The sequence below is a fragment of the Pan paniscus genome, chromosome 3 (genome assembly GCF_029289425.2).
Source record: "Pan paniscus chromosome 3, NHGRI_mPanPan1-v2.0_pri, whole genome shotgun sequence".
NCBI classification, from domain to species: Eukaryota; Metazoa; Chordata; class Mammalia; order Primates; family Hominidae; genus Pan; species Pan paniscus.
Window position 1 is genome coordinate 48898714 of NC_073252.2, and position 18711 is coordinate 48917424.

At 37.9% G+C, this 18711-nt stretch overlaps 1 protein-coding gene across 3 annotated transcripts in view; it reads left to right on the forward strand.

Moving 5' to 3' along the window:
• Window positions 1-18711, forward strand: part of PRKG2 (protein kinase cGMP-dependent 2) — a 126922-nt gene that overhangs the window by 43214 nt on the left and 64997 nt on the right. For all 3 annotated transcript variants that reach the window (XM_057302079.2, XM_003832268.5, XM_008957652.4), the window contains exons 5-7: window positions 1834-1939; window positions 4375-4438; window positions 17528-17605. In XM_057302079.2, coding sequence (XP_057158062.1) covers window positions 1834-1939; window positions 4375-4438; window positions 17528-17605 — 248 coding nt within the window. The remainder of the gene's footprint in view (window positions 1-1833; window positions 1940-4374; window positions 4439-17527; window positions 17606-18711) is intronic.

Genomic DNA, 18711 nt, shown 5'->3' on the forward strand with positions numbered 1-18711 from the left:
ATTTTACCCTATATGTTCTTATAATAGAAATGCTATGCCTATTAAGGGATTTATACTGAAGCACTTACCTATATAATTTAAGCTAAAAAGAACTTTTCTGGATACCTGTGTATAAAATGTAAAATGGCTTTTAACTATTCACAACGGTAAAGACATGGAATCAATCCAAATGACCATCAGTGATAGACTGGGTAAAGAAAATGTGGTATGTATACATTATGGAATGCTACACAGCCATAAAAAGGAACAAGATTATGTCCTTTGCAGGGACATAGATGGAGCTGGAAGCCATTATCCTCAGCAAACTAACACAGGAACAGAAAAGCAAACACTGCATGTTCTTACTTATAAGTGGGCGTTGGACAATGAGAACACATGGACACAGGGAGGGGAACAACACACACTGGAGCCCAACGGGGAGGGGTGGGGGAGGGAGAGCATCAGGATAAATAGCTGATGTATGCGGGGCTAAATACCTAGGTGTTAAGTTGATAGTTGCAGCAAAGCGCCACAGCACACGTTTATCTATGAAACAAACCTGCATGTCTTGCACGTGTATCCTGGAAATTAAAATTAAATTAAATTAAAAATAAAAATAAAAATAAAAATAAAAAGGTTTGTTCTGCCAAAAACAATGGCTTTAAGCTGACTGATTCCAATATTTGCTTTAATTGCCACTTTACTTTTTACTACATAGACACATGCCTTTGGCTCATCTAGAATGTTTGCTTTCTAGCTAGTCTCAACGAGGTTCTGACCATATTATAAGCCAGAGAAATTAATTAAACCAACGAAAATGTATCTATATCAAAAGGAATATGAATTAGAGTAATTAGAGTATTCATGAATGACTTTTGGGATTACTTTACTTGCTTTTCTTTAGATTTATGTTTTATTGACTTTATGGCAATCTTGGGTTTCCTTCTGAATTACATAGATATGATGTTTTTCAGTGTTTGGGACTAGGTTATATGTGTTAGCCTTGCTGAGGTATTTGATAAAAATGCAGATTTTGGGTCTCTACTCCCAACCTGAATCACAGTCTCTGGCAATGGAGCCCAGGGATCTTGTATTTCTAACAAGAATATCAAGATGATTCCAATGTAAAGTTTGGTAATCCAGAGCTTTGGGTTTTGATCAATTTTAGAGGCTTTGTTACTCGTTTTTAAAAAATTGTACAACCACAATTTCATCTAGATTTTTTAGAGCCACCACTTCTGGCCCACTTTCTTTTTAAATTTTATACTTGCCCTTAAGTCTTTACTGTAAAAAAAAATTATCTCAAAAACTTTCTTTCATAGTCTCTTTCAAATAATTTGTAGGCATTTTACACAAGAGTAACTGTAGAGATTCTTAAATAATATGTAGCTTCTTTAGCAGCAGTGTCAGAACAACATAAAAAGACACATAAAAACATACACATACACACAGATAGCTTTAACTTTCAATTATCTGTTTGTGACTTCACTCTCCAGATTAGCTACAAATTGACTGCCTTTCTCTTGTATCACAGCAGAAATCTAGAGCACATCCTGATGATCTAGTGCATAATTGGGAATTGCAAACTAATTTGAATATCATCCTAACTATAACATAATTAGAAAGGAAATTTTTTGCTAGTCATTTCCAAATAATAGTGTATTTCAAAGCCAAAATGATTTATAAAATTGCTCACTATTTATTTTGCTGTCTCCTTCATTTGTATGTTTAAATAATGCATTTTCCAAGAAGTACCATTTTATAAGAACATATAACAAATCCATCGATTTATATTTTGGAATGTTTTCACAATGTTGTACTAAGTGTTTTATTGTTTTCTTGAATTTTCTAAAGCTATTACCAATGTTAAAACGTGGGCACTAGATCGAGAGGTATTCCAGAATATAATGAGGAGAACAGCCCAAGCTAGAGATGAACAATACAGAAACTTCCTCAGAAGGTAAGAATAATACATTGGGAGACAGTGAAGACAGTGGAGTCGCCATATTGTGAATATATTGGTTTTATCAGAATAATTATTCAACTATAGCTACTTCCATTTAAGCATTTTCCACATGACTAAACCAAAGGAACATTGCTTGCAGTAAATGCCAGTACATACCAAAAACTGTATTTAATTTCTATTATCCTTGTATACTCATTTACTTCTCCTGCTAGTTTTTGCCCTTGTATTGATGGAGTGATAGTGCACAGCATAGAAAAATGTGCAAAAAACCTAAATTATTAATTGGGTTGCTCAGTTGGCTTTGAAAGGCATTTGAAATTTGAAAGTGGTTAGCCAAAAGACAAGCTTTCTAAAAGTACTTTGCTTAGAATGGTATTAAAATTAATTAAATTTACTATGCTTATTTGCTTTACCTGAGACTTTCTTATTCGCATAGTCACACCATCTTCCAAATTACTATTATTTGTAGCAAATTGACTTGCTAAAAATGTTACTATACTTGTCATCATGACAGGGACTTGGAACACACTCATTTTGTGAACTATTCTGTACCTCAACAGCTTGGATGAATCAATTTATAAGGAAATAAATGTCTGTGTAAGTGAAAAAAACTAGTCTCACATTAAAACTTTATTTGGAAGTATAAGTTATTTATTTAAACAATTTCTGTATCTTTAGTGGGAGTTTTGCAAGTTTCTGAAGCTGCAATACATTCTATAATGAAATGTTATCTATGATATGTAATAATAATATTAATAATAATATATCACATTATTTCCAAAAATAAATTATAAGTTCTTATGGTAATTTTTTCTAGCATGAGAATCCTTCAAAGCTAATGATTTTAGGGCCATATAGTGCTTAGCTTAGTGTAGGCTCAATAAACATTGAATAAGATTTCTCATCTAGAATCTTACTGATTTGTCCTCCCAGAGACAATAATGTCTCCTGGCAGAGAGCTGCAATAATGACAAGCAGGTTCTCTATCTATATGCCAGCCAATGCATTAGCTATCATATTGTGGGGCCCACTTGAATCTGGGTGATCTCAAAATCCACCAACTGAGCAACATAGGTTAGCATTTAAAGCTGATAAGCCACACTTATGTAAGGGCCAAAAAGAGGTACCTAAAAAAACCAGTGTGCCTGGGTTGTATTTGAATGTCTGAGATAAAACGTGAACTAGGCATAGCAGTTAATTACCTTGGAGTCTAGTATGTTCTTAGTGGAAAAAGCTCGGATAATCTACTAGTGAATATTCATTCTTTCCTTCCCTCCTTTTGTTGTTTCCTTCATTCAACTAATACTTATTAGCAGGCACTACATATTGTTGATTTAGTGGTTAACAAGATAAACCTGATTCTTGCCTTCAGAGAGGGGAGACAGAGAAAATTGTTTTCTTATATCTCTTTTGCCACCAACCTCCAAAGGTGCTAGGTTTATAACAGTTAATTTTCACTAATGTTATAGCTCCCTGTTTGGACCAGAAGTAAAACTTTCATGATAGCCTGTGTTAATAACAAATTCTGATGACTCTTTTACCATTTCATCTATAGTGAGATATATTAGGGGAATACATTTCTCTTTGTTTCATAATATACAGTATGTTTTTTTATTTACATTTTTTATTATGAAGTATGTGATATTCTATGTGATATATAGTACATATGTAAGTTATAAGACATCATAACAAAATGAACACCCGTGAAGCTACTGCCCAACCTAGGGAAGAGAAAGCAGTTGTTGAAGTTCTTATGTATTTCCCCATGTTCTTTCCAGCCTCTTCCTCCTCTTCTCCTTGAGGGTATCTGGGTTCTGAAGTTTAGTGATCATTCCCTTGGTGTTGTTTATAATTTTGCCTGTAGCTTGATTTAGTTATTTTTGAAGTTCATCCGTGCCTTTGGCTATCATTAATTTTAAAAGACAGTACAGTATGACTAATAATCAGAGATCATTTCAATGTCAATTCCCATGTTCCCTCCCAACCCCGGATTCAGTCCTTACTTAATTATAAGGATTTAGACAAAAATCTGATTCTCCACTGGAAGCAGAGCTCCCCGCACAAACTAATAAAACAGATATTGAGAAGTAGAGAGGAACAAACTTCCAAATGCGATTCACTGTGAAAACCAACAACAAATGTAAATTTATTTTTACCAAATAGACAAAATGTGATTTTTTCCCCCTGTCTGGTATCTTACTATTTTCATTTGTTTGCCTGTGGCACATGTCTGTGATTATATATCTATAATTTCCAGTGTATATGAAATTCAGTTATTGATGTGTTTTCAGTTATTTGGACGTTTACTTTGGAAGAATCAAAGTGCATTATATTTTTTAAAATGTATGTAAAGATTTTAGAATCTGCATATGTGTATATTTATAGTTTAATTCAGGAAGGTAATTGAAGGTTTCTTTTTAATTTTGAAGTGTATCCTTGCTGAAGAATTTACCTGAAGATAAATTAACCAAGATCATTGACTGCTTGGAAGTGGTAAGAAATTTTGAAGTAAAAAATAAATTTCATTAGAAGATATTAGAGTGTACTTATATTATTAACACCATAAATAAATAAAAAGATGTCAGAGCACCAGTCTACAGAGACCAAGAGCCTTTTTCTATGGTGAAAAATCTTAAGCCAACTCATGCTGTGTTAAGGGGTGGAGAAAGGTTTAAACTCTTCAGATGTATAAAAGGAAATTGGATTTGCATGTGTAAAGTGAAATTTGATTTACATATTTTAATCTTTTTAGTATATCTTATAAAACAAACCTGCCTTACTCAAGAAGCATTTGATTTTCTACAATTAACATCGCAATCCCCTACAGAGTTTTCATAGTATAAAGGAGTCACTGATGCATAATTAAGAAATGGAGCAGAGAAAGGGTATGTTGGTCCTTTTGGTGGCAAGCCTCTGAGTCAGGCTGTGAAACACTTTCTACTTGAACACTCTAGGCCACAAAAAACACATTTTAAAAACTGTATTTAAGAAGCACTTTATCTATTTTAACATCTAGGGGGAAACGGCATATTGGAATGTGTTCAAAAACTCATTTTAGGCATCACCCAGATGGTTGGTTCTAGTCCAAGACGAGTCAAGTCTTTTCATGAATAATGCTTTTACGACATGTACCTTGGATTCTAACGATATGCATTTTGTGAAAACGTCTTCAGATTTCAGAGAATTAAAATTCAAAGCAAATACGTTCTTTAACTTTTTGGGGGGTCAATTTCATTGAAACCCAGATGGCTTTATGGAATTTAAAGGAGGTAAGGAATAGTAAAGGAGTCACATATAAAATTTAAGCTTTTATAAAGCTGTTCTCAGTGGGAGGAAAAAAAACCCCCAAAACCCTGCAAGGCTGATTGTTGACAGATTCATGCCTCTGTCAATCACAATATACAATGTAACTAATATCTGTCAAGCAGGGAGTAGGGACCATTTTATCCTTAAGTGTAAGTGACACCAGCAGTGTTTCCATTTACAATTCATGCAACCCATCCAGCAGTTTATCAAGGACAGACCATGATGACACAGTGCCTGGCCGTGTGGCCCCAGGGGGTTCAGATATGAAGTCATTTTCAAGAAGATTGCTTAGCCTGCATCTCTGGAGAGTCTCCCATTGTAACATAACCCAGTCACAGATGTTACAAATTAATAATTCATCCTAATTTCTAAGGGTGTTTTTTTTTTTACTTAAAGCTGGAGAGGCCCTAGTTTTTTTTGTTAAGCAAGGAAATCTGTTTTTAATATAATACTAATAGAGTAGATTCACCAGAGGGGATTTCTATGTTGACAGCAAATATGAAAATTTAGTATCATTAAAAATAAATGGTAAATTAGACGTATTTATAGCAGCCACAGGCAATTGCTACAGAATATATAGATGGGGGCTCAAATCCAGTAATAATTAACACACAATTCAAATTTGAAAAACTCATCTTTTCAAACACCCTAGAAAGGATTTGCTGTATCTCAGCATTTGCAGACAGCAGCACAGTTTATAAAGGACTCTTTATTCATACCTGGCAAACAAATGTGTCTCTGTGATGTGTGAAAATTCTCAAATGTGAAAGTGATTAACAAGGGAGTAATGGGATCTATTTAGCGCTAAGAAATGCATGTGATTTACCAGCATAGCTTGGACTAATGACCCATCAACTTGATCCTGACAACAGCCAATCACTACTGCATCAGTTTTGACAGTGTCCAGAGTTCTAGGACCAGCTGTCCCACAAACTGTCCCCATAATCTTTGAAAAAAACAGGCTAAATCTGTCATGCAGTTTAGGAGTTGATTTGGGAGTTTTGCATGTAGCAGGGGGTAGGGAAGGGAGAATCAGAATTTCCCATCACCAAGTAATTGATCTGATGTATTTGTTGAAACTTAGACGGTTGAACTCCTAGAACAAATGGCCCTGATTGTGCAATGTTCCAATGGCATTTCTTGCTTTAGCTTAAATCACTCAGAACATTTATAGAGGCAGCCATTGCCTTTAAGCCTCTTCTTGTGTTCTGATAAGAAAACGAGGGTGGGAATAACACCAACATACTAGAGTTCATTAAGAGTTAACTAATGAGAACTGTAAAGCATGATATAGATTCAGAACGGAGTGTACAGATTAACGACAATGAAAATAATAATATGACTTACGCACCTGGCAGTTATGCAGTATGGAAGATAAGAGTGGAAGTAGTTTCTGCCCCCACACATGGTGATGAATCCACTAAGCATGAGATTTGACTGTGACATCCTCCTGAACTACAAACATTGTAATTCATCATAAAGTCACCTGTTAGTCACAGTGCTTTGGTATTTGATCCAGTGGCCTTTTGCACTGTGACTCTAACCTGCCATCTTTCACAAAGCTGAGGTGTTTGAGGCTGGGATGAGGGTGTAGTGTGGAGCACCTTTGCCCTTAGTCAGATTGCCTGTGGTGCCGATGAGAAGGCATATTCCCAGGCACCACCCCACACTTACTGAATCGGAAACTCAAGTTGGGGCCCCCAAATCCACACCTAACACTCTAATGGTGGGATTTTTATGCTTATTAAAGTCTAAGAAGCACTGGTTTAGTTATGAATGTTTAGAGTTTGCAACCGTCTGCCTCTTTCTTTGGGAATTTTCCATTTTAATCACTTTTTTCAAGTCTAGTCTTTCTTGTAGTCCTTACCAACACTTGCATAAACCAGAATTTTTTTTTTCCTGTCATCCTAACGGTTAAATCCAGAGCCATAAGAAAGTTGAAATAATTGTAGATTTTGCTACAGTTTATGAACCATTAAGCTAAAGGTGGGGCAGCCAAGTGTTGTACAAAGTTCACTAGTCCAAAGTCTGGAGATTAGGGCTTGTGGTTCTGCCTCTGTCACTCTACCAGCTGTCAATGAATTGTGGTGGGCTTTAGCATATCATCTCTTCATCTACAAAATAATGGAGTGGTGGGCCATATCTCTATGAGCTCTTTCAACATTTAAATAATAGAATTCTATATGATTGGCTCACCCAAATTGAAATAACTTCTGTTGTTTTTCATTTTGTAGTATCTGGTTCTTTGAAAATAACCAATCAGGTGCTACATGCCCGAATGGCTGACTGGGCCCACCTGATCCAGGTGTGCTTGCCTTAAAACTTCTGAGGTGTTCTAAACTCTTGTACTTGGAAAACAAAGATTAACTAGTAACAACATAAATAACTAACTGTAAACAATTTTTTAACCAACACACTTGATACATAGTCACATAATGCACAGAGGTGTGTGTGTGTGTGTGTGTGTGTGTGTACTATACATCTGGTTGTATATCATCAGTACTTCCAATACTTCTTTTTAATGAGGATTTCATTTGCTTTTTGCAAGATACTTGTAAAGATTTATAGCTGCAAATTAAAGGCTCTAAGGAAGTCATTGCCTTCCTTCATTGTCTGTCCTCTGTCACTTTGGAATTTCCTTCTGGTTTTATATATTGTATTTACAGGTACTCAGGCTCTAGCATTTTGCTAGATTATCACAGAATGAACATTTTGTTTACAGTAAAAATGGGCTACAATTCATTACCAGGTTATGAAACCAATTTAGAGGAACATTTAAAAAATCAGAATAGTAAGTATAAGTATTATTTTGAAAAATGTTTCAATTTTGTATAAATATGTGTACCTGCTCTTGTGTGTGTATTGGGAGTACATGCAGAATGTATTTCTTACTGTTGGTCAGAATTAAAACATGCTTGAAAACCATTGCTCTGCAGGATAGGGTCTATGGCTTCTTGGTCCTCTAAGGGACACCTTTGCAATGTAACCACAAGGACAATAACCACACTATTTGCATTTCTCTTTTTGGTCTCAGTGACCACCCTGGCTTGACTGGTTGCACTCCCCAGTTGACAAACACTGGGCAGTCTAGCATCACAGTCAGTACTTACCACTATATATTTTTGGTCTGACCTATTTCCACAGCCTTTTCTGATCTATGAAGTTACTGTCAACACACTGGGAGGTATTATTTATCTTCCTCCCATGGTTTTGGGTGACAAAGAATCATCCGTGGAGAAAAATACCACTAGGAAGGTTGTCCCTTAAAAAATAACAAAGGTCTTCCTCAGTATCCCCTTTCAAGCTTTTCTCCCTTTGAAGTTATTCGGTTGTTAGGAATTAAAGCCACACCTCTGCACACATCAAAGGCTTCATAATAACCGAAGAACAGCCTAACAGCACTTCAGAAATTCTCTGTGTTTCTTCTGCTCCATGTGGGTAATGAGGACTAAAATTGTGATGGGAACAGGAGAGCTTGAAGAGCAGACTGTCTGAAATAGGAACTTCGAACACAATCCCAGCAGCTATAGCAAAGAACATTGAATGTTAGCTATGTGGTGAAGACAGCTGGACTGTGTGGGGGATCAGGATCATCCTATAAGGGTCATAGTCATCTCCACTGCAAAATCACACTGCATATAGTCAAGGTTTGTGATAAAGCTAAAATTGGGAAGGGATGAAGGGTTTGAGTAAGCAAACTATGAGGCGAAGAAACGCCAAATATCATTGCTTAAATAAAACAGAAGTTTGTCACTCGTTAACATAACTGTCCAGGAAAGATAGTCCCAATTGGCTCCACACAGTCATTTGGGAATCCAAGCTGATGTCTACTCTGCCATTTTCAACATGTGGTTTTCCAGGTTTGTGTGGGCCATGCCATTATAATTGGGGAAAAAGTATAAAGACACATGCATGAAAGCATGCATGGGCTTGGTGTGGAATTGTCACAGATCACTTCCACTCAGATTATTTTAGATAAAAGTTCATCACATGGCCATAGCTAACAGCAGGAAGGCTGGCAAGTGTAACTTACCTGGACAGTCATATATTCCTCTGGAAGACTTTCGTGACCAGCTCACAGCCTCTTTCATAAGATTAACAGTCACCGGGTACCTGGTGTGCACTAAACATTCCATCAGGTACTTTAGATACACCGTCTTAACTAGTCCTCAAACAACATTAGGTGTAGTAGTAAATATAATCTTAATTTTACAGAAAATGAAACAGAGGTCCAGAAGATGTAGGAAACAGCTGAGCAAATCATTATCATCCTCCTTCTTAGCATGGCAACAATTAATTGTGCATTTACTATATTTTAGATGCTCCTACTATTTCAGGCAACATTTCCTTTCATTGGCTTATTGTGGTAGGCAGAATGGTCCCCTGCCCCACCCCCCCTTCCAGATATCCAGATTCTAATCCCTGGAATGTATGAATATGTTATATTACATGGCAAAAGGGACTTTAATGGTATGCTTAAAGTTTGGGACTTTAAAATAGATTATCATTAATTGGCTAGGTGAATGAACTATTGAATATAGTTGCATGAGCATAGAATTATTTCTGGTTGGGGTCAGAGAGATGCAGCAGAAGTGAAATCCAGAGAGACTCTGAGGGTAAGAAATGAACATGCCGTCACTGGTTCTGAGATGGAAGGGGCTCTCTGCAGGGATGGGAGAGACCTTATGAGCAGTTCCCACTGTCAGTGAGTAAGGAAATGGGATCTTATCCTGCAGGTGAATCCTTCCAGCAACCTGAATGACCTTGAAAATGAATTTTCCCCTGAGCTTCCAGAATGACATAAGCCCTATTGATACCTTGAGCTCCATCCTGAGAGACCCTAACTGAGAAACCTAATTGAGCAACACTGTGCCTAGGCTTTCTGACTCACTGAAACTGTAAATAATAAAAGGATGTGGCTCTAAGCCACCAAGTTTTTGGTTGTTACAGCAGCAATAGAGAACTAATGCGCTTTCCTAAATCTTTGAAGATATGGGTTGTTACTTTAATTTTATGGGTTGAGGAAAGTAAATTTCTTGTAAACTGGGATTTGAATATAGACCTGTTTGGCTTCAAAGTACTTTTTAACTCCAAAAATATTATGCTTCCTTCCATGAGATATTGACATATCTTATAAAATGTACATAGTGTTATGAAAATAAAAGGCATGTTTGTTAGTATTAGGAGTAACATTTATTCCAGAAAAGTAAATAGGTTTTAAGAATAAATGATCAAGAAAGTATTGAAAAACAACAGATAAAAAAGTAGTTTAGTTTGGAATTTATTTTCAAGTCTAAAAGAAAAACAAGAGAGAGCAATTATGTGGTTAGTTATGCCTTTTTAAAAATTAAAGAAGCCACTTTTGTTTGTGTAAATAATTAAGAGATCCATCTTAGTTCTGTGACTTTAAGACAAGATCAAATTAAAGCAAAGTAGAGGTGGACAGTTTAATCTATCCTTTGTTTTCTGAGATATTTAGTCGCTCTTTTGGTCTGACAGGTGGATAGATTACTTTTTTCTACTCAAGAAATTTCTAATCACATAAACATTTACAAGAGAAACAGATGTTAATAAATAAAAAGAAATATGCAATAATTTAAGATTTCATGAGGATAGATCTAAATTAAATAATAGAATTTACACATAAAAATATCCAATTATGTCAATGTTTTATGATGACAAATCTTTGGATATTGCATTATGACAGCACTACCTACTGTGAATGTAGAATCTTCCAAGAGGTTGCTTTTCAAGGAATTAGAAATTAAGGGTAATTTTCCTAATATCCATTGGGGATATTATATAATCACTTCTTCTTTTTCTAGAGCCCAGACTCAATTTTTAGAATGTTGCTGATCACCAAACAGTTTATATTTAGATTATGCAGGTGAAAGCTGGTGATTGTTGCCTGGCTCTCATTTCTCTTTATATCTTTGGACCCCATGCCTGAAATTCAGTATTCCAGGTGAATTTACTCTGTGAAAGAAGAAAACATAAGTGCAGATAATAAAGCAAAAGTCTCCTTACTTTTCTACAGTTTATGACTGCAATGTAAGAAAAGCTTACAGTTTCAATAGGCAAAAACAACAACCAAACAAACGCTAAAACAGGTGTGGAATACTCATTTCAAAGACAAAAGGAGTTCTGCTTTCTTTATGTCTTCAATTATGTGTCTCCACTTGATCTTACATTATCTTTTTATTTATTTATTTATTTTTTATTATTATTATACTTTAAGTTTTAGGGTACATGTGCACAATGTGCAGGTTAGTTACATATGTATACATGTGCCATGCTGGTGCGCTGCATCCACTAATTCGTCATCTAGCATTAGGTGTATCTCCCAGTGCTCTCCCTCCCCCCTCCCCCCACCCCACAACGGTCCCCAGAGTGTGATGTTCCCCTTCCTGTGTCCATGTGTTCTCATTGTTCAATTCCCACCTATGAGTGAGAATATGCAGTGTTTGGTTTTTTGTTCTTGCAATAGTTTACTGAGAATGATGATTTCCAATTTCATCCATGTCCCTACAAAGGACATGAACTCATCATTTTTTATGGCTGCATAGTATTCCATGGTGTATATGTGCCACATTTTCTTAATCCAGTCTATCATTGTTGGACATTTGGGTTGGTTCCAAGTCTTTGCTATTGTGAATAGTGCCACAATAAACATACGTGTGCATGTGTCTTTATAGCAGCATGATTTATAGTCCTTTGGGTATATACACAGTAATGGGATGGCTGGGTCAAATGGTATTCCTAGTTCTAGATCCCTGAGGAATCGCCACACTGACTTCCACAATGGGTGAACTAGTTTACAGTCCCACCAACAGTGTAAAAGTGTTCCTATTTCTCCACATCCTCTCCAGCACCTGTTGTTTCTTGACTTTTTAATGATTGCCATTCTAACTGGTGTGAAATGGTATCTCATTGTGGTTTTGATTTGCATTTCTCTGATGGCCAGTGATGGTGAGCATTTTTTCATGTGTTTTTTGGCTGCATAAATGTCTTCTTTTGAGAAGTGTCTGTTCATGTCCTTTGCCCACTTTTTGATGGGTTTGTTTGTTTTTTTCTTGTAAATTTGTTTGAGTTCATTGTAGATTCTGGAAATTAGCACTTTGTCAGATGAGTAGGTTGCAAAAATTTTCTCCCATTTTGTAGGTTGCCTGTTCACCCTGATGATAGTTTCTTTTGCTATGCAGAAGCTCTTTAGTTGAATTAGATCCCATTTGTCAATTTTGGCTTTTGTTGCCATTGCTTTTGGTGTTTTAGACATGAAGTCCTTGCCCATGCCTATGTCCTGAATGGTAATGCCTAGGTTTTCTTCTAGGGTTTTTATGGTTTTAGGTCTAACATTTAAGTCTTTAATCCATCTTGAATTGATTTTTGTATAAGGTGTAAGGAAGGGATCCAGTTTCAGCTTTCTACATATGGCTAGCCAGTTTTCCCAGCACCATTTATTAAATAGGGAATCCTTTCCCCATTGCTTGTTTTTCTCAGGTTTCTCAAAGATCAGATGGTTGTAGATACGTGACATTATTTCTGAGGGCTCTATTCTGTTCCATTGATCTATATCTCTGTTTTGGTACCAGTACCATGCTGTTTTGGTTACTGTAGCCTTGTAGTATAGTTTGAAGTCAGGTAGTGTGATGCCTCCAGCTTTGTTCTTTTGGCTCAGGATTGACTTGGCGATGCGGGCTCTTTTTTGGTTCCATATGAACTTTAAAGTAGTTTTTTCCAATTCTGTGAAGAAAGTCATTGGTAGCTTGATGGGGATGGCATTGAATCTGTAAATTACCTTGGGCAGTATGGCCATTTTCACGATATTGATTCTTCCTACCCATGAGCATGGAATGTTCCATTTGTTTGTATCCTCTTTTATTTCCTTGAGCAGTGGTTTGTAGTTCTCCTTGAAGAGGTCCTTCACATGCCTTGTAAGTTGGATTCCTAGGTATTTTATTCTCTTTGAAGCAATTGTGAATGGGAGTTCACTCATGATTTGGCTCTCTGTTTGTCTGTTATTGGTGTATAAGAATGCTTGTGATTTTTGTACATTGATTTTGTATCCTGAGACTTTGCTGAAGTTGCTTATCAGCTGAAGGAGATTTTGGGCTGAGACAATGGGGTTTTCTAGATATACAATCATGTCGTCTGCAAACAGGGACAATTTGACTTCCTCTTTTCCTAATTGAATACCCTTTATTTCCTTCTCCTGCCTAATTGCCCTGGCCAGAACTTCCAACACTATGTTCAATAGGAGTGGTGAGAGAGGGCATCCGTGTCTTGTGCCAGTTTTCAAAGGGAATGCTTCCAGTTTTTGCCCATTCAGTATGATATTGGCTGTGGGTTTGTCATAGATAGCTCTTATTATTTTGAGATACGTCCCATCAATACCTAATTTATTGAGAGTTTTTAGCATGAAGGGTTGTTGAATTTTGTCAAAGGCCTTTTCTGCATCTATTGAGATAATCATGTGGTTTTTGTCTTTGGTTCTGTTTATATGCTGGATGACATCTATTGATTTGCGTATATTGAACCAGCCTTGCATCCCAGGGATGAAGCCCACTTGATCATGTGGATAAGCTTTTTGATGTGCTGCTGGATTCGGTTTGCCAGTATTTTATTGAGGATTTTTGCATCAATGTTCATCAAGGATATTGGTCTAAAATTCTCTTTTTTGGTTGTGTCTCTGCCCGGCTTTGGTATCAGGATGATGCTGGCCTCATAAAATGAGTTAGGGAGGATTCCCTCTTTTTCTGTGGACTGGAATAGTTTCAGAAGGAATGGTACCAGTTCCTCCTTGTACCTCTGGTAGAATTCGGCTGTGAATCCATCTGGTCCTGGACTCTTTTTTGTTGGTAAGCTGTTGATTATTGCCACAATTTCAGCTCCTGTTATTGGTCTATTCAGAGATTCAACTTCTTCCTGGTTTACTCTTGGGAGAGTGTATGTATCGAGGAATTTATCCATTTCTTCTAGATTTTCTAGTTTATTTGCATAGAGGTGTTTGTAGTATTCTCTGATGGTAGTTTGTATTTCTGTGGGATTGGTGGTGATATCCCCTTTATCATTTTTTATTGCATCTATTTGATTCTTCTCTCTTTTTTTCTTTATTAGTCTTGCTAGTGGTCTATCAATTTTGTTGATCCTTTCAAAAAACCAGCTCCTGGATTCGTTAATTTTTGGAAGGGTTTTTTGTATCTCTATTTCCTTCAGTTCTGCTCTGATTTTAGTTATTTCTTGCCTTCTGCTAGCCTTTGAATGTGTTTGCTCTTGCTTTTCTAGTTCTTTTAATTGTGATGTTAGGGTGTCAATTTTGGATCTTTCCTGCTTTCTCTTGTGGGCATTTAGTGCTATAAATTTCCCTCTACACACTGCTTTGAATGCATCCCAGAGATTCTGGTATGCTGTGTCTTTGTTCTTGTTGGTTTCAAAGAACATCTTTATTTCTGCCTTCATTTCGTTATGTACCCAGTAGTCATTCAGGAGCAGGTTGTTCAGTTTCCATGTAGTTGAGCGGTTTTGAGTGAGATTCTTAATCATGAGTTCTAGTTTGATTGCACTGTGGTCTGAGAGATAGTTTGTTATAATTTCTGTTCTTTTACATTTGCTGAGGAGAGCTTTACTTCCAAGTATGTGGTCAATTTTGGAGTAGGTGTGGCGTGGTGCTGAAAAAAATGTATATTCTGTTGATTTGGGGTGGAGAGTTCTGTAGATGTCTATTAGGTCAGCTTGGTGCAGAGCTGAGTTCAATTCCTGGGTATCCTTGTTGACTTTCTGTCTCGTTGATCTGTCTAATGTTGACGGTGGGGTGTTAAAGTCTCCCATTATTAATGTGTGGGAGTCTAAGTCTCTTTGCAGGTCACTCAGGACTTGCTTTATGTATCTGGGTGCTCCTGTATTGGGTGCATATATATTTAGGATAGTTAGCTCTTCTTGCTGAATTGATCCCTTTACCATTAAGTAATGGCCTTCTTTGTCTCTTTTGATCTTTGTTGGTTTAAAGTCTGTTTTATCAGAGACTAGGATTGCAACCCCTGCCTTTTTTTGTTTTCCATTTGCTTGGTAGATCTTCCTCCATCCTTTTATTTTGAGCCTATGTGTGTCTCTGCCTGTGAGATGGGTTTCCTGAATACGGCACACTGATGGGTCTTGACTCTTTATCCAATTTGCCAGTCTGTGTCTTTTAATTGGAGCATTTAGTCCATTTATGTTTAAAGTTAACATTGTTATGTGTGAATTTGATCCTGTCATTATGATGTTAGCTGGTTATTTTGCTCGTTAGTTGATACAGTTTCTTCCTAGTCTCGGTGGTCTTTACATTTGGGCATGATTTTGCCGTGGCTGGTACCGGTTGTTCCTTTCCATGTTTAGTGCTTCCTTCAGGAGCTCTTTTAGGGCAGGCCTGGTGGTGATAAAATCTCTCAGCATTTGCTTGTCTGTAAAGGATTTTATTTCTCCTTCACTTATGAAGCTTAGTTTGGCTGGATATGAAATTCTGGGTTGAAAATTCTTTTCTTTAAGAATGTTGAATATTGTCCCTCACTCTCTTCTGGCTTGTAGAGTTTCTGCTGAGAGATCTGCTGTTAGTCTGATGGGCTTCCCTTTGAGGGTAACCCGACCTTTCTCTCTGGCTGCCCTTAACATTTTTTCCTTCATTTCAACTTTGGTGAATCTGACAATTATGTGTCTTGGTGTTGGTCTTCTCGAGGAGTATCTTTGTGGCGTTCTCTGTATTTCCTGAATCTGAATGTTGGCCTGCCTTGCTAGATTGGGGAAGTTCTCCTGGATAATATCCTGCAGAGTGTTTTCCAACTTGGTTCCATTCTCCCTGTCACTTTCAGGTACACCAATCAGACGTAGATTTGGTCTTTTCACATAGTCCCATATTTCTTGGAGGCTTTGCTCGTTTCTTTTTATCGTTTTTCTCTAAACTTCCCTTCTCGCTTCATTTCATTCATTTCATCTTCCATCGCTGATACGCTTTCTTCCAGTTGATCGCATCGGCTCCTGAGGCTTCTGCATTCTTCACGTAGTTCTCGAGCCTTGGTTTTCAGCTCCATCAGCTCCTTTAAGCACTTTTCTGTATTGGTTATCCTAGTTATACATTCTTCTAAATTTTTTTCAAAGTTTTCACCTTCTTTGCCTTTGGTTTAAATGTCCTCCCGTAGCTCAGAGTAATTTGATCGTCTGAAGCCTTCTTCTCGCAGCTCGTCAAAGTCATTCTCCGTCCAGCTTTGTTCTGTTGCTAGTGAGGAACTGCGTTCCTTTGGGGGAGGAGAGGCGCTCTGCTTTTTAGAGTTTCCAGTTTTTCTGCTCTGTTTTTTCCCCATCTTTGTGGTTTTATCTACTTTTGGTCTTTGATGATGGTGATGTACAGATGGGTTTTTGGTGTGGATGTCCTTTCTGTTTGTTAGTTTTCCTTCTAACAGACAGGACCCTCAGCTGCAGGTCTGTTGGAGTACCCGGCCGGCCGTGTGAGATGTCAGTCTGCCCCTGCTGGGGGGTGCCTCCCAGTTAGGCTGCTCGGGGGTCAGGGTCAGGGACCCACTTGAGGAGGCAGTCTGCCCGTTCTCAGATCTCTAGCTGCGTGCTGGGAGAACCACTGCTCTCTTCAAAGCTGTCAGACAGGGACATTTAAATCTGCAGAGGTTACTGCTGTCTTTTTGTTTGTCTGTGCCCTGCCCCCAGAGGTGGAGCCTACAGAGGCAGGCAGGCCTCCTTGAGCTGTGGTGGGCTCCACCCAGTTTGAGCTTCCTTGCTGCTTTGTTTACCTAAGCAAGCCTGGGCAATGGTGGGCGCCCCTCCCCGAGCCTCGGTGCTGCCTTGCAGTTTGATCTCAGACTGCTGTGCTAGCAATCAGCGAGACTCCGTGGGCGTAGGACCCTCCGAGCCAGGTGCGGGGATATAATCTCGTGGTGCACCGTTTTTTAAGGCCGTCGGAAAAGTGCGGTATTCGGGTGGGAGTGACCCGATTTTCCGGGTGCTGTCCGTCACCCCTTTCTTTGACTAGGAAAGGGAACTCCCTGACCCCTTGCGCTTGCTGAGTGAGGCAATGCCTCGCCCTGCTTCGGCTCGCGCAGGGTGCGCGCACCCACTGACCTGTGCCCACTGTCTGGCACTCCCTAGTGAGATGAACCCGGTACCTCAGATGGAAATGCAGAAATCACCCGTCTTCTGCGTCGCTCACGCTGGGAGCTGTAGACTGGAGCTGTTCCTATTCGGCCATCTTGGCTCCTCCCGCTCTTACATTTTCTTTCTCTCTCATCCCAACAGGAATACTATGACAAAGGAGATTACATCATTAGAGAGGGCGAGGAAGGAAGTACCTTTTTCATTTTGGCAAAAGGAAAGGTAACTATTAATTAAAACTTACTAAATAAAAAAGATTATTTTAAATCAGTTTGCCATAAACTCAACTATGCTTTGCATTGCAACATAGGTCCTCCACTTTGGACAGGTAAAGGAGCTTCTACCAGTAGAGTCCCATGCAATTCTGTTTGAACACTGGCTTTGGAGTGGAGGCCACAGGACCCCCTAAGAAATAGTAACTTCTTAGTGATGTTATGTAGGTCACTTGATTTTTTGGGGAGAGACCTAGCTTAATTGTATATGAGATGGCTGGATTATTTATAAGGTCCCTTCTGGTTATGAATATGTGATTCTCAATCATCCCCAGATTCCAAGATCAGTACTAGAATATTTTCTTATCCAATAGATATGACAAGTAGCAGGTGGAGAATGAATTCAGCAATTGAAGACAGTCATGATTAGGTATCAGGCTTATAGAACCAATATGGCTCAGAATTTCAATTGATACAAAACAGCTCAAGTGAATTTAGATGCTGATGCAAAATTTATACTAACATGTACAATAAGTCTTTTTCTTTACCTAGATATTGAATGGATAACATGTTGCCAGTTGTTCCAATGTCGACTCAACAGTATTACTCACAGATGAAAAGCATTTGTGAAATATTGAAGGGAAGGGCCAATTCTTGAGCACCTGTGTGTATAAACTGTCAGATTTTTACATATGTTATATGGAAGGGTTTACCATCAGGGAGTCAGGCACTGCCATTTGTAAACTGGATTGTGGTTGAACTTTGAATTTGGCCCCAAGTGAAGGAAAAACATGAACAAAATAGTTTCAAACCTCTGAAACTCTTCAACACTAGGAACTACTTCTTGTCATTTTTCCCCAACCTAGACCCCATACTTTGAAATAATTCTTGGTGATAAAAAATTGCATTTTTTATTTTTAAAATTTTAATTCATCGTGACATACATAAATGCCAAACAGAATTTCTATTCAGCCTGAATCAGCACTTGTTACCATGTTGAATTGGAATAACTCTAGCCACAAACAGGGCTTTTTCTGTTTGGCCCTGCTGGGTGGGGGGTTCTTAAGCCTTTCTGGGCAACAGATTGCTTTGAGATGCCTATGAAAGTTGTAGACT